The sequence below is a fragment of the Hemitrygon akajei genome, chromosome 10 (assembly GCF_048418815.1).
Source record: "Hemitrygon akajei chromosome 10, sHemAka1.3, whole genome shotgun sequence".
Classification (NCBI taxonomy): domain Eukaryota; kingdom Metazoa; phylum Chordata; class Chondrichthyes; order Myliobatiformes; family Dasyatidae; genus Hemitrygon; species Hemitrygon akajei.
In genome coordinates this window covers 13,362,144-13,376,757 of record NC_133133.1, presented here as the reverse complement: position 1 = coordinate 13,376,757, position 14,614 = coordinate 13,362,144, and the positions used below count along the sequence as shown (strand labels likewise).

At 41.9% G+C, this 14,614-nt stretch overlaps 1 protein-coding gene across 2 annotated transcripts in view; it reads left to right on the top strand.

Annotated features, from left to right (window-relative positions):
- Positions 1–14,614, top strand: part of commd5 (COMM domain containing 5) — a 64,587-nt gene that overhangs the window by 33,054 nt on the left and 16,919 nt on the right. For both annotated transcript variants that reach the window (XM_073057799.1, XM_073057801.1), the window contains exon 7: positions 5,066–5,141. In XM_073057799.1, the coding sequence (XP_072913900.1) occupies positions 5,066–5,141 (76 nt within the window). The remainder of the gene's footprint in view (positions 1–5,065; positions 5,142–14,614) is intronic.

The following is a 14,614-nucleotide window of genomic DNA, read 5'->3' as shown; positions in this document are numbered from 1 at the left end:
CCAATACCTTGGTCTCCACAGCTGTCTGTGGCAATGAATTCCACAGACTCACCACCCCCTCATTAAAGGAATTTCTCCTTATCCCTTTTCTAAAGGAGCAATCTTGTATTCTGATGCTGTGCCCTCTGGTCCTAGACTCCCTTACTATTGGAAACCTCATCTCCATGTCCACTCTATCTAGGCCTTTCAATATTTGATAGGTTTCAGTGAGAAACCTATCACTTCGATAGATGTGTGACGGAGCGTATATCGACTGGCTACATCACAGTCTGGTATGGAAACACCAATTCCCTTGAACAGAAAGTCTGACAAGAATTAGTGGATATGGTCCAGTCCATCACAGGTGAAGCCCTTCTCACCATTGAGCACATCTACATGGAGCACTGTCGCAAATAATAATCCATCATCAGCATCCATCAGCAGGAATCCCCACCACCCAGGTCATGCTCTCTTAATGCTGCTGTCATCAGGAAGAAGGTACAGAAGCCTCAGGATTCACATCACCAGGTTCAGGAACAGTTATTACCCCTCATCCGTCAGGCTCTTGAAGCAAAGGGGATAATTTCACTCAACTTCACTGAAATGTTCCCACAACCTATGGACTCAGTTTTAAGGACTCTTCATCTCATGTTCTCGATATTTATTGCTTCTTTCTTTCTTTCTTTTTGTATTTGCACAGTTTGCTGTCTTTTGCACAATGGTTTAGCACCCAGTTGGTGCAGTCTTTCATTAATTCTATTATTGTTATTATTCTATTATGTATTTATTGAGTATTACTGCAAGAAAATGAATCACAGGGTTTCATATGTACTTTAGTAATAAATTTACTTTGAACTTTGAGATCTCCCCTATTCTTCTAAACTCCAGTGAGTAAAGACCCAGAGCTATCAAATGCTTCTCATGCTTTATTCCTTTAATGCTTTAATTACCAGATCATTCTCATGAACTTCCTGTGGGCCCTCTCCAACGCTAGCACATCATTTGTTAGATATGGGGTGCACGACTACTCATAATACTCCAAATGTGCTCTGACCAAAAAGACCAAGGCATGTGTCAACATTCTGCAGTGTCCTGGCTGACATATCAATTTGGACATAGAATATAGAACAATACAGCACAGTACAGACCCTTCAGCCCACAATGTTGTGCCGACCTTATAAAGTACTCCATAATCAATCTTAATGCTTCCCTCCCACATACTGTAACCCTCCACTTTACTTTCAACCATCTGTCTTCTAAGTGCCTCATAAATGCCCCTAATACCTCTACCATCAGACCCAGCTGTGCATTACATGCACAACCACCCTCTGAATGAAAATAAAACCCTACCTCTGCCATCCCCCCTACACTTCACTCCAATCTCCTTGAAAGTCTGTCCTCTTGTATTAGTAATTATTGCCCTAGGAAAAGGTGCTGACTCTTATCTCTCTCTATTAGTGCCTCTTATCAAAGTCAAAGTAAAATATATTATCAAAGTATGGAGATTCAGTTTCTTGAAGACATTTACTGGAAAATAAAGAAATACAATAGAACTTATGAAAAACTTCTCTATTTGACGCCATTACACTGCTGGTGTTTAGGGCAGCAATGAAGGTCCTCCATCTTTGTCAATAGCTTCCTCTTGGTTTTCTCTACTGTCAGTCATGCTGGCTGTTTCCAGAACAGTATTTTCTAACCAGTCAGCGTTGTTATCCCTGAGCTGAACCCCGAAACCTAGAGACCGGTGGACCACTCTTAGTCTGGCCTCTACCCTTTGACCTGTTTGGCATGGGTGACCTTGCCAAGAGCCAAAGCATAAAGCCCTGACTCCAGCTCTCTGGGTCATTAGGCATGCAAGCCTCCAAACCACAACAAGGTTGTGGTCCTCTTGGAGGATGAAAAAGCTATACATAAAGAAATACTGACAAGCAACCAGTTAAGGTGTACAGTGTAATCATCTTGTACTTCTCTGTGAAGTTGTCTCTCAGCCTCCTTCACTCCAATGTCAAATGGCATATTCAACATTAAAGTTGCACATAATGAGCAAGCAATAGTGTAATTATTGTTGCATCTTTAAAATTAGCTAATAAAAATACAGTAATACTCAGATAATTGGCACCCTTGGGAATTTGGTGGTTTCAGATTGACTGTCAACACCAGCCTATCGATATTACTGATACCCTAACACACTTTCAAATGTTCCACAGTAGTATTGTAAATTTTCCACTTCAAAAATGTCGTTTTTTGCTTTTGTTGCGGTTGAAGTTGTGCATTAAATTTGATCTGCATAACTTACCTCTGCCGTGATCTATTAATAAGTCCCAATGAACTTGCTTGGAATAAAAACCAAAATAATATCAATGAACTGTGATGATGTGAAATTTGTTGTCTTACAGCAGCAGAACACTTGCGAAGGCATAAAATTACCGTAACTTACAAACTAGTGCAAAAAAATAACGAGATAGTGTTCATGAGTTCATGGGCTGTTCAGAAATCTGATGGCGAAAGGGGAAAAGCTTTTTCTGAATCTTTGAGTATGTGTCTTCAGGCTCCTGTACCTCCTCCCTGATGATATTAGCAAGAAGAAGGCATGTCCAAGATGGGGAGTGTCCTGAGTGACACCTTCTCGAGGCAAACCTGTGCATTGGTGCCTCTATACCAGACTGGATGCAACCAATCAGAATGCTGTCCACTGCATTTATAGAAGTGACTGTTTTTAAATGAAAATTGACTGAAATAATTGTATGTTAATTTCAGTTTCTGGAAATATCTGAAACAGATTATTTTCTGTATTTATAAAGTGCAGAAGAACTTAAGGATCAAATAATAAAACTTCATAAAAAATCATGTTTAGCACTGGTAATTATCCAGTGCTTTATTTGTAACTTAAGCCTACCCATGTTTCATTACTGAATTTATAATATAACATTAGAATTTGCAGTAACACAATTTACTGTAGAGGCCAGTGGGTTAGGTAACAAAGTTATCATTCAGTTTGATGATAGTTTGTACTGATAAGCGCAATGTTGGAAGAAGCCATTCAATTCCATCAGCCTGTTCTGCCATTCAGTACCAAATCTACATCCATGCTGCATCATAATCACAGGAGCAGAATTAGGCCGTACAGACCATCGAGTCTGCTCTACCATTCAATTATGGCTGACTGTCTCTTAATCTTACTCTCCTGCTTTCTTCCTATAACCTTACTAATCAACCTTGACTTCAAATAAACTCAGTGACTTGGGCTCCACAGCCTCCTGTGGGAATGAATTCCACAGATTCACCACCTTCTGCCTAAAGGAATTCCTCATCTCTGTTTTAAAGGATCATCTTTTATAATTCTGAAGCTGTGCTCTCTGGCCCTAGACCCTCCCAGTATTGGAAGCATCATAGAGTATGATCCCAATTGACTCTTTGGCCCATCTAGTCCATGCTGAACTATTTAAACTGCCTAGTCCCATCGACCTGCACCCAGACCATAGCCCTCCATTACCCCTCCCGTCAATGTACCTTTCCAAACTTCTATTACATGTTGAAATCAAGTGTGCATGCACCACTTGTCTGGCATCTCATTCCACACTTCCATGACCTCTAAGTTTCCTTTCATGTTCCCTGTAAAATTCTCACCTTTCACCCTTAACCCATGACCTCTAGTAGTCCTACCTAACCTCAGTGGAAAAAGCCTGCTTGCATTTACCCTACCCAGACCCCTCATAATTTTGTATACCTCTATCAAATCTCCCCTCAATCTTCTATGTTCCAAGGAATAAAGTCTTCAAATCTTTCCTTATAAATCAGGTTGTGCAGTCCTGGCAAAATTTTGCCTGTACACTTTCATCCTTGTTTACATCTTTCTTGTCGGTAGGTGACCAAAACTGCACATAATACTCCAAAGTAGGCCTCACAATGTCTTATACAACTTCAACATAACATCCCTTCTCCTGTATTAAGTACTTCAATTGATGAAGGCTAATGTGCCAAGAACTTTCTTTACAACCCTGTCTACTTGTAACATTACTTTCAATGAATTATGTATCTGTATTCCCAGGTCCCTTTATTCTACCACACTCCTCAATTCCCTACCATTCACTATGTAAAACCTCACACTTGTCTGCATTAAATTCAATCTGCCATTCTTCAGCTCATTTTTCCAACTGCTCCAAATCCACTGCAAGCTCTGATAGTCTTCCTCACTGATCACCTTACCCCCAACATTGATGTCGTCGGCAAATTTGCTGATCCAGTTAACCACATTATTATCCAGATCATTGATATGGATGACAAACAACAATGGACCCAGCACCGATCCCTGTGGCTCACCACTAGTCACAGGCCTCCAGTCAGAGAGGCAACCACCTACTACCACACTTTGGCTTCTTCCACAAAGCCAATGTCTAGTCCAGTTCACTGCCTCATCTTGAATGCAGAGTAACTGAACTCTCTTGACTAACCTCCTGTGTGGGACCTTGTCAACATAGACAGCATCCACTGCCTTACCTTCATCAACTTTCCTGGGAACATCCTTGGAAAAACTCTGTAAGGTTGCTTAGACACAACCTACCATGTGGAAAGCCATGCTGGCAATCCTTAATCAGTCCATGTCTATCCAAATACTCTTACATCTGGTCCCTTAGAGTATCTCTCCACATACACTCTATCTCAGCCTTCCAATATGCTTGATAGCTTTCAGTGAATTTTCCTAAATTCCATCTAGTACAGGCCCAGAGCCATCAAATGCTCCTCATACATTAACCCTTCCATTCCCAAGATCATTCTCATAAACCTGCCTTTATATTGGTAAAACCAAAACTCAACCAAAATCAGCAATGCAGCTGATAGAATCTGTAGACTTTTGGGGGACAGATATCATTTTGTTTTGATGGCACAGGAAGAACATATAGAACTGAGAACAATTCAGCATGGACAGGCGATTTGGCCCACAATGTTGTGCGGAATGAATTAAACCAGTAACTGAATGCTAACGAAACTAATCCCTGCTGCCTACACAATGTGCATTTCCCTCTGTTGTCTGCTTATTTCATTTTTCGTTTTCACTTCACCGCTGACCCTGCCTTTCTGTTTACAGTTCTTTGACCCGTGCTCTGCAGCCGGCTATACTGATGCAGTTAAAGCTGTCAGACGGGAGCGCTCATCGCTTTGAAGTGAGTACTTGCAACAGCAGTCACTTATTTGAATGATTCTAGACGCTATGTTCCCTCTGATTTGAGATGATGGCTTGGTCCTCCCCACACAGCCAGTTCCTTAGTAGGTCCGCTGACCCTTTTATACAGCCTTTTAGAGAAACTGCTGAAATACACTCGGAGGCCACTTTACGAAGTACATCTGCACACCTGCACGTTAATGCAAATATCTGATAAACCAATAATAAGACAGCAACTCGATGCATAAAAGCATGCAGAAATGGTCAAGAGCTGGCTATAGAACCTCTGGTGATAGCATTTCGAAACTGTCCTGAATTGACCGGGATTTGGAGAGGGGGTGTTGAGCATAAAGTTTCTCTCTATGCTGATGACTTATTACTCTTTCTCTCAAATCCGTCTACATCCTTACCTCTAATGTTTTCACTTCTTGACCAGTTTAGCCAGATCTCTGGCTATAAACTTAATTTACATAAGAGCGAACTTTTCCCAATTAATAAAGAAGCACAAGAACTAACATTTCGTGATCTCCCTTTTAAAGTAGTCCATAACCAATTTACTTATCTTGGAATTACAGTCACAAGGAAGTTTAAAGACCTCTTTCGTGAAAACTTTGCCAATCTTTCATATGCTATAAAACAGAGTCTGGTACAATGGTCACCTCTATCTATGTCTTTGCTAGGTCGTATTAACGTTGTTAAAATGTATGTTCTCCCCAAATTTTTATACCTATTTCAATCTATCCCAATTTTTATTCCTAAATCTTTCTTTGATTCCTTAGACTCTATTATTTTGTCATATCTGTGGCAGAATAAGCAGGCTAGAATTAATAAAATCCATCTCCAAAAATCTAAAAAAGAGGGTGGCATGGCTTTACCTAACTTTCGTTTATATTATTGGGCAGCTAATATACGCTGTGCTACCTTTTGGTCTTTCTTCCACGGCCAACCCGAGTGCCCTAACTGGGTGGCAATGGAGTTGAGCTCCACTAAAGAATTATCTATCTCTGCACTTCTTGGCTCTGCACTCCCTAGTAGTCTGCCCAGATCAATAGCCAACCCTCTTGTTAGACACACTTTGCGTATATGGGTTCAGTTCAGGAAATGCTACGGTTTCCAGGGGTTCTCCGTTTCCAGCCCTGTCGCACATAATCACCTTTGTTTACCTACTATGTACGATTCAGCATTCCATGTTTGGTATAGGAAGGGCATTAGACATTTTGAAGATCTTTTCATTGATAATCGTTTCGCTTCTTTTCAGCAGCTCTCTGTTAAGTTCAATCTGCCTAACACTCATTTTTTCAGATATCTCCAAGTCCGACACTTTATTGCTCCCTTAATTCCTAACTTTCCTGAAATGCCTGCAAAAAATGTTATGGACCTATTTCTTTCCATTAATCCACTAGGTAAAGGTTTAATATCCATTATCAGAGATAAACTGGCAGCCTTACGACAGGTCCCTGTGGATAAAATTAAAATGGCCTGGGAGCAGGATTTAAATATCTCCTTACCCGATGAGAGCTGGGACTCAGTTCTCAAATCGGTTAACTCAACCTCTCTTTGTGCTCGCCATTGCCTTTTACCGTTTAAGATTGTTCACAGAGCCCATATGTCTAAATCTAAACTATCTCGATTCTACCCTGGCATTAGTCCGCTCTGTGATAAATGCAAGAGGGGCGTGGCCTCTCTCATCCATATGTACTGGTTCTGTCCTAGCTTGGAGAAATTCTGGAAAGATGTCTTCACTACGTTATCGTGTATTCTGAATCAGCACTGAGAACCAAACCCCTTAATTGCTCTGTTTGGTTTTTGGGGTGAGACAGATCTATGTCTGGATCCGACCAAATGCCGAATATTATCCTTTGCCTCTCTCCTGGCTAGAAGCTTGATCCTCCTTAGATGGAGAGATGTTGCCCCGCCCACTCATGCGCAATGGCTTAACGACATTATGGCCTGCTTGGACCTCGAAAAAATTCATTATTCAGTTCTTAATTCGGATCTAAAGTTCCATAAGGTCTGGGGACCTTTTATCGAGTACTTTCATAACCTTCCTCTTGACTAGCGTTTTTTTTTTCTTTTTTTTTCTTCTTTTCGGTCCCTTGCTTTCAGCTCCCTTTTTTTTCTGGTAGTAGGCATTATTATCCTCTGTTGTTAAGTGTATTCACAGTCTGGGAGTTTGACTGTCCTGACTTATACTCTCTATATTGTGGTGTGGTTGGTCTGGAGTTGTTGTTTTTTCTTGTGTTGTGGGGCTTGGGGAGGATACTAAGCTTACCTGTCTTTAATTCTGGTGCTTTTTTTGTTAAATTCTCTTCCTTTGTAGCATATTGTTATTGTATGCTTAATTTTGCACTGTATTAATGTTCCTCATTGGGATTTGGGGTTTTTAATTTGTAAGATGTTTTGAAAAACTAATTAAAAAAAAATTTAAAAAAAAGAAATGGTCAAGAGCTTCACTTGTTGTTCAGACCAAACATCAGAATGGGGAAGAAATGTGATCTAAGTGACTTTGACCATGGGATGATTGTTGGTGCAAGACCAAGTGGTTTGAGTATCTCAGGAACTGGTGATCTCTGGGATTTTCAGGCCCAACTGTCTGGGCAAGAACGCCTTGTTACTGAGAGAGGTCAGAGGAAAATGTCTAGGCTGGTTCAGACTAACAGGAAGGTGACAGGAACTCAAATAACCACATGTTACATCAGTGAGTACCTCTGAACACACAACACGTTGAGTCATGAAGAAGATGGACTACAACAGCAGAAGACCATGACCATATGCTCATAGGCTACTTTGTCATGTACAGGAGAAGGGGATGGATAGACAGATAAATACTTTATTGATCCCAGAGGAAATTACAGCCTCACAGTAGCATTACAAGTGCACAGATATAAATATTAGAAGTAGAAAGAATAAAAGAAATAAGTTACCACAAACAGTCTAATAGGAGGGGTTTTCACTTCCCCTGCTATAGGTTGACTCATTATAGAGCCTAATGACCGAGGGTAAGAATAACCTCATATAGTGCTCTTTCGAGCAGTGTAGTAAAAGTGCTCCTCTGTTCAACCAAGGTGCATGCAGAATGTGAGAAACATTGTGCAGAATTGTCAGGATTTTCCATAGGATCCTTTGTTCCAGCACAGCCTCCAGTGTGTCCAGTTTGACTCCTTTAACAGAGCCAGCCTTTCTAATCAGTTTATTAAGCCTTTTGATTGTTTTGTAACTTCAGAAATTAAATTGAAAGGAAACATGGGAACCAGGGGATGCTTGTCTATTTCATTTTACTGGAGTGGGGCATGAAAATATGAAGTGATGGCATAATGACATATGCCATTCACGTACTTTTACTTATAACCCATAATGAATTGTGTAAGCAGGACAGTTCTTTAAAAGGTCTCAACCTGAAACATCGGCTGTACTCTTTTTCATTGATGCTGCCTGGCCTGCTGAGTTCCTCTAACATTTTGTGTGTGTTGCTAAAGATGTTATCACTGTGAAGAAGGATTTCTGATTTTTGTGGGATAACATCATTTGTGACAAGGTTTGTCACTCTGCTTGGCAGGTGAGAATGGTGGCTATGAAACGATCTCAGGTTCTGGGGCCTCCTCCATGGTGGTTGTAGCAGTTGACTCTGGGACTGCAGGAAGTGGTTCTGACAGCTCTGGGCACCTTTCTTCGTCAACAATTGATTCTGTTCTCTTCAAATGTTTGATGCATTGTCTCCGTCGTCATGGCTATCCCTCGAGGTCGAGGATGATGGTCTTCGTTCCATTGATCTATCACAGAGCGAAGACGCCTTTGCGTGTATTTGTTTTACGTGTACTTGATGTTGCACTCCAAGAAGCACACAATACTTCACGAATCAACCAACTGATTCCAATGGCATGGAAACCATGATGATTGGAGCTGATGGATTTGTTGTAGCCTTCATCCGCCTTCACAGCCACTGAGTTCAAAGTAACTTCATCCGCCTGTTCCATCGTTGAGGTCTTGGTTGGATTGTTCTTTGTCAGGGACCTCACCCTTGACCTTACCGCCATGGGTGACCCTACCAGGAGCATAGCTCCAGATGGCATCACTCTCAGGACCACACAAGCTTCTCCACCACGACAAGGTGACAATCCACAGAGAAGATAACATCAGACACAATCTCCATTGAGCAGGAGAGTGGTCCAATTCTGTCCATAATCATTCCAAGTACCCACTTATGATCACAGACATCCCACCCTGCAAAAACTCATTTCGGGGAGGTAGCACCATCAATTTGCGGGAGACTCCCGGAACTTCCGGGAGAGGTGGGATGTCTGCAATAGAGTAGCTCTTTAGCCCCTAGCCAGCTAGTTTAAATAACATTAGCTATGCTAATGAATGAATGACACCTGTTAAACTCACTTCAACATGTCTGTTACAGTCATGTAACCCACCATGGGCAATAGAAAAGTCACTGTTGCAAACAGTGCAGTGAGTAACACTGTCATTACTCTTGACCGCTATCAAGCAGGGGTACACTTTAGTTTCTCTCTCTCTCTCTCTCTCTCTCTCTCTCTCTCTCTCTCTCTCTCTCTCTCTCTCTCTCTCTCTCTCTCTCTCTCTCTCTCTCCCTCTCCCTCTCCCTCTCCCTCTCCCTCTCCCTCTCCCTCTCCCTCTCCCTCTCCCTCCCTCTGTCCCTCCCTCCCTCTCTCTCTCCCTCTCCCCCTCCCTCTCTCTCTCTCTCTCTCTCCCTCTCCCCCCTCTCCCACTCTCTCTCTCTCTCTCTCACTCTCTCTTTTTTTCCCAGGATATTGTATATAATTTGTGGGCAACAGGGAGACACTATCAATATGCGGGAGACTCCCGGAACTTCCGGGAGAGTTGGGATGTCTGTGATCACATCTGTAGTCCCTCTTCAGGACTGCTTCTCCAGGAGTGAAATATTGAACCTCCTTGTTGAAGGAGCCCTAAATTTGCCTCAGATCTTTGTCCTGCATACTCTTTCTCAGAGTGGGTTTGAGGAGATCAAGTGTGAGTGCAAGGGATGACCCAGGAACAGCATCAATGGTGAGTTGTTGGTTGTGGAGTGTGCTCCGTTCCGATGTGCAGGGATGAAATTGGTGAGCTTCTGATTCAGTGTCAGTGTTGTGTGTTCTGCTGACATTGTTCTTTAGATTCTGGATAAACCTTTCCAGCAAGCCACTTGTCGCTGGGTGGAACAGTGCAATCGTAATACGTCTCATTCCATCCATTTTCAGGAATGACTGAAACTCTTCTGCAACAAACTGTGGTCCGTTGTCACTGATTAAGTGTTCTGGAACACCAGTCCTTGAGAAGAGTCCTCTCAACACATCAACAGTGTGCGAGTCTATTTGGGAACACTTCTGGCCACTTTGTAGCTGCATCCACTACTACCAGGAAATTTTTGTCCGGCAAACTCCACACGAGTCCTCTGCCAGGGCAATGCAGGCCATTCCCAGGGATGGGGAGGCGCTGCTCTTGGCATCTTCTGGACATGTTAGAATCCCAAACAGTGCATGGCAAGATGCTCGATCTGCTGATCTATCCCAGGCCACCAGACAAAGCGTCGAGCCAACCCTTTCATTTTGTCCGCACCTGGGTGACTGGCATGTAGATCCTCCAACACTTCAGCTCTCAGCTTGGATGGTACAACAACTCTCAGTTCCCACAAAGACAGCCCACTGCCAAGGGCAAAACTGGAATTTCTGCTGCACATTTCGGCCATTTTGAGTTGCCATGTTGATCTGAGGCAGTGTGGGATATTTTTTTGTTTCCCTTTGGATCATCTGTGCCGTAATAGAGTGACTTCTGATTCATGTTAGGGAGAATACGTCAATAGGAGTGACCCTTTTGTAAATTATTCAGGTATTTCCTTTTTCAAGGGTAAACAGGACACCCCATCAGCATTTCCACGATTAGTCATCCACTTGAATTTGATCTTTTAATTGTTTCCTCCAACAAACAGAGCCAATCTCTGCATTTGTGCTGCTGCTGCTGTTAGTGGAATGAAAGTGGACACTAGTGGCTGATGATCAGTAATGAGGGTAAACCCTCTCCCATACAAGTACTGGTTGAAATGCTTTACACTCCAAACCAGACTCAAGGCTTTTCTGTCAATTTTTAAGGGAATGTGATGCAAAGGCTTTGGGGCGTTCACTTCCATCTCTCATAATATGTAACATGACTGCACCTAGACCAAAAGGCGAGGTGTCACAGGCAAGCTTCACTGGACGATGTGGATCACAATGTGTGAGGACAGTGTCTGACGTCACCATTTCCTTTGTCTTTTCATTGTCATTTCTTCCCGAGCTGTAGAAATGAGTTCAAAGGGTGGAGCACAGTAGCCAGGTTTGGCAGGAACCTGTTATAGTAATTGATAAATCTTAGAAAAGAACACAACTGTGACACATCCTTTGGCCTTGGGACATCCACTACTGCTTGAATTTTCTCAGCACACTTGTGTAATCCTGGTGTGCCAATAGTGTGGCCACAGCATGCAGATCAGTGTTCAGTTGAAACTTCAATTTGACTTTTTATCTTTTGCTCTTCCCTGTGCAGTCCATTTATTTTTGTCTGCCTAACATTGTCTTTGTATGTGTCTTTCTCAGCTTCACCTTTAAACCTGCATTGGGCTGGTGTATGTGAGCCCAGCCACAGTGGTAACACGATTTGTTCGGCCAGGCAAGTTTCTGTTTAGATGTTGCAATTTTATTCACACTCACTTTCACTTCTGATGGCAACCCAATTGCATCTCTGTATGTTTCCATTGTTACAGTGGTTTCAACTGCTCTTTTAAAGGTGAATTGTGCTTCAGTTAGGAGCTGCTTTGAATGCTTTCTTGTCAGATACCACAAACTAAACAATCTCTCAGTGCATCATTAATTCCAACACTGAACTGACAAAGTTTGGACAATCTCTTCAATTCAGCCACGTGAGATGAAATGGTCTCCCCTTCCTTTTGATTTTGTGTATGAAATCGAAAGTGTTCTGCAATCAACAATGGTTTTGGTTCTAAATGTTACTGCATTACGTTTATGAAATCTGCCAAGCTCATTTTGGCCGGTTTGGTTGGAGCAGTTAAACTCCTAAGCAAGCTGAATGTTTTTCAACGTCTTGTATTCAGACACACTGGCACTCGCTTCAAATCAGCTATTTCATTTGCTTCAAATACTGCTCAATTCATTCAGTATACATCATTCATCTATATATTAGGCAATCAAATGCATCAATCTTTTCGATAAAGCCAGGCATTTCTGCTTTTTCTTTATTATTATTAACATTATCGCCAAGTGCTCACTCTTTATGAACCTATGAATTTTGTCTTGTTTTCTGTCTTTTTTTAACTCAACCATTTATCTTCCTCCCTTTTCCAAAGAAATATGTACAGTGCTTTTTTTTAAACTCGAATGTCTCGCTGCACATCAACGGGTAGTTAGTCGTCTGAGGTTCATTTCAAAACAACCTCTTTACTACCGCTTTGTTTTGTAACTCCAGAAACCGATCAAAAGAAGAACACAGGATCCCGGGAATACTTGTGTATTCTTACATCTTCCTCTGTAAGAAGTCTTGTATGTCCTTCCCGTGACCGTGTGGGTTTCCTTTGTCCTATGATTAGGCTGGGGTTAAATAGGTGGTTTGCTGGTTGGGCCGGAAGGACCTGTTCTGAATAAAAAATAGATTAATAAATATGTAAATACACTCAGAGGCTACTTTATTAAGTACAGGGGGTACCTAATAAAGTGGCAACAGAGTGTACTTCAGAGAATGTGTCACTGTACGACTTATAGTGCTGGTTACAGGAACACTTTCTATAACAACATGTCCTTGGCATCATGCCTAAATGAAGTGTAGGAGCTGGTTAATATACACCATTGATGCTGTAGATCATTTAGTCCTTCGTGAAATCGATTCAATAGAGCTGTAGAATTTCATTGCACTTGGCTGATTCACTGTTGTCTTTATCCACTGTGGAACCACTGAAAGGCATTTCTACAATTCAGAAGGCAGCAACAAAAGGATATGATCAGAGATGGGAAGAAAGCCAAAGCTGTGAGCTTTTTCTTACAAACAAAACTGTTTAACTTTCCTGAAATAAAATAGAATAGAAGGCACTCAGAAACAATGAAGTTGGATTGATAAATGGATGACAGAGGGCTGTGGTCAAGGGACTATGCAGAAAACTAGTCTAGCATGGACTAGCTGTGGCAAAGGACCTACTTCTATGTTGCATTATGCTTCTGTGATTTTACATTCTCAGCTGATAAAGCTACAGCTTTAGAGAGCGAGTCTCACAGAACAGAGATGTTTCAGGTGGGTCAGAACTAATCTGAAACGTAAACTGTTTCTCTGTGGATGCAGTCTGACCTGTTGAGTGTTTCAACTAGTTTCATTTTTTAGAGGGATTTGGCCAAATGCGGACAGACGGGAATCTTTGACGGCATGGACTGATTGGGCTGAAGGGCCTGGGCATAATCCTATGCTGTGTGACTCTACAGCATGCAGGTCCCATGATGAATTAAACTTTATAACTCAGCCATTTCAGAAGGCAGCTGAGGGTCAACCCATATTGTGGTTCCAAACATAGAACAGTACAGCATAGGAACAGTCCCTTCAGCCAACTAAATGAATCCCTTCTGCCTACACAATGTCCATATCCTTCCATTTCCCTCACATTCATGTGCCCATCTGAAGTCTCTTAAAAGCCCTAATTTTTCGGCCTTTACCACCACCCCGGGTAGTGCATTTCAGGTACCCTTCACTCTCTTTGTAAATACTTTACACTCAAATCTTTTTTGAACTTACCCCCTCTAACCTTAAATGCATGCCCTCTGGTATTAGACTTTTCAAACCGGGGGAAAAAACTTACCTATGCTTCTCATAATTTTATAAACCTCCTATCAGATCGGCAGCTCCAGAGAAAGCAACCAAATTTTGTCCAGCCTCTTGTTATAGCACATGCCCACTAATCCAGGGAGCATCCTGTAAACCTCTTCCGCACCGCATCCTCTCCAGAGACTTGACATCCTACCTATAATGGGTTGGCCAGAACTGTATGCAATACTCCAAATGTGGTCCAACTAGAGTTTTATAAAGCTGCGACAAATCTTCCTCACTTTTGAAATCAGTGCCTTGACTAATAAAGGCAAGCATGCCATCTGCCTTCTTAATCACCCTATCAACCTGTGTACTCGCTTTCAGAGAGCTATGAATTTGGTCCCCAAGATCCCTCTGCTCAACAACATTGTTTACGGTCTGGTGTTACATATAAATCAGACCAGATAAGAAGAGCAGACTTCATTCCCCTGAAGGACACTGGAAGATTTTTTAACCGTGTAGCTTCATAGTCACCATAACTGGTACTAGCAGTTCTTTAAAAATCTGCAGTTTTTTTAAAATCCTGATTTACCTAATTAACTGACAATTAAATTCCAAATTATTGTGGTGGGATTGGAACTTAGTCAATGGATTACTTGAAAAGGACTCAAAATT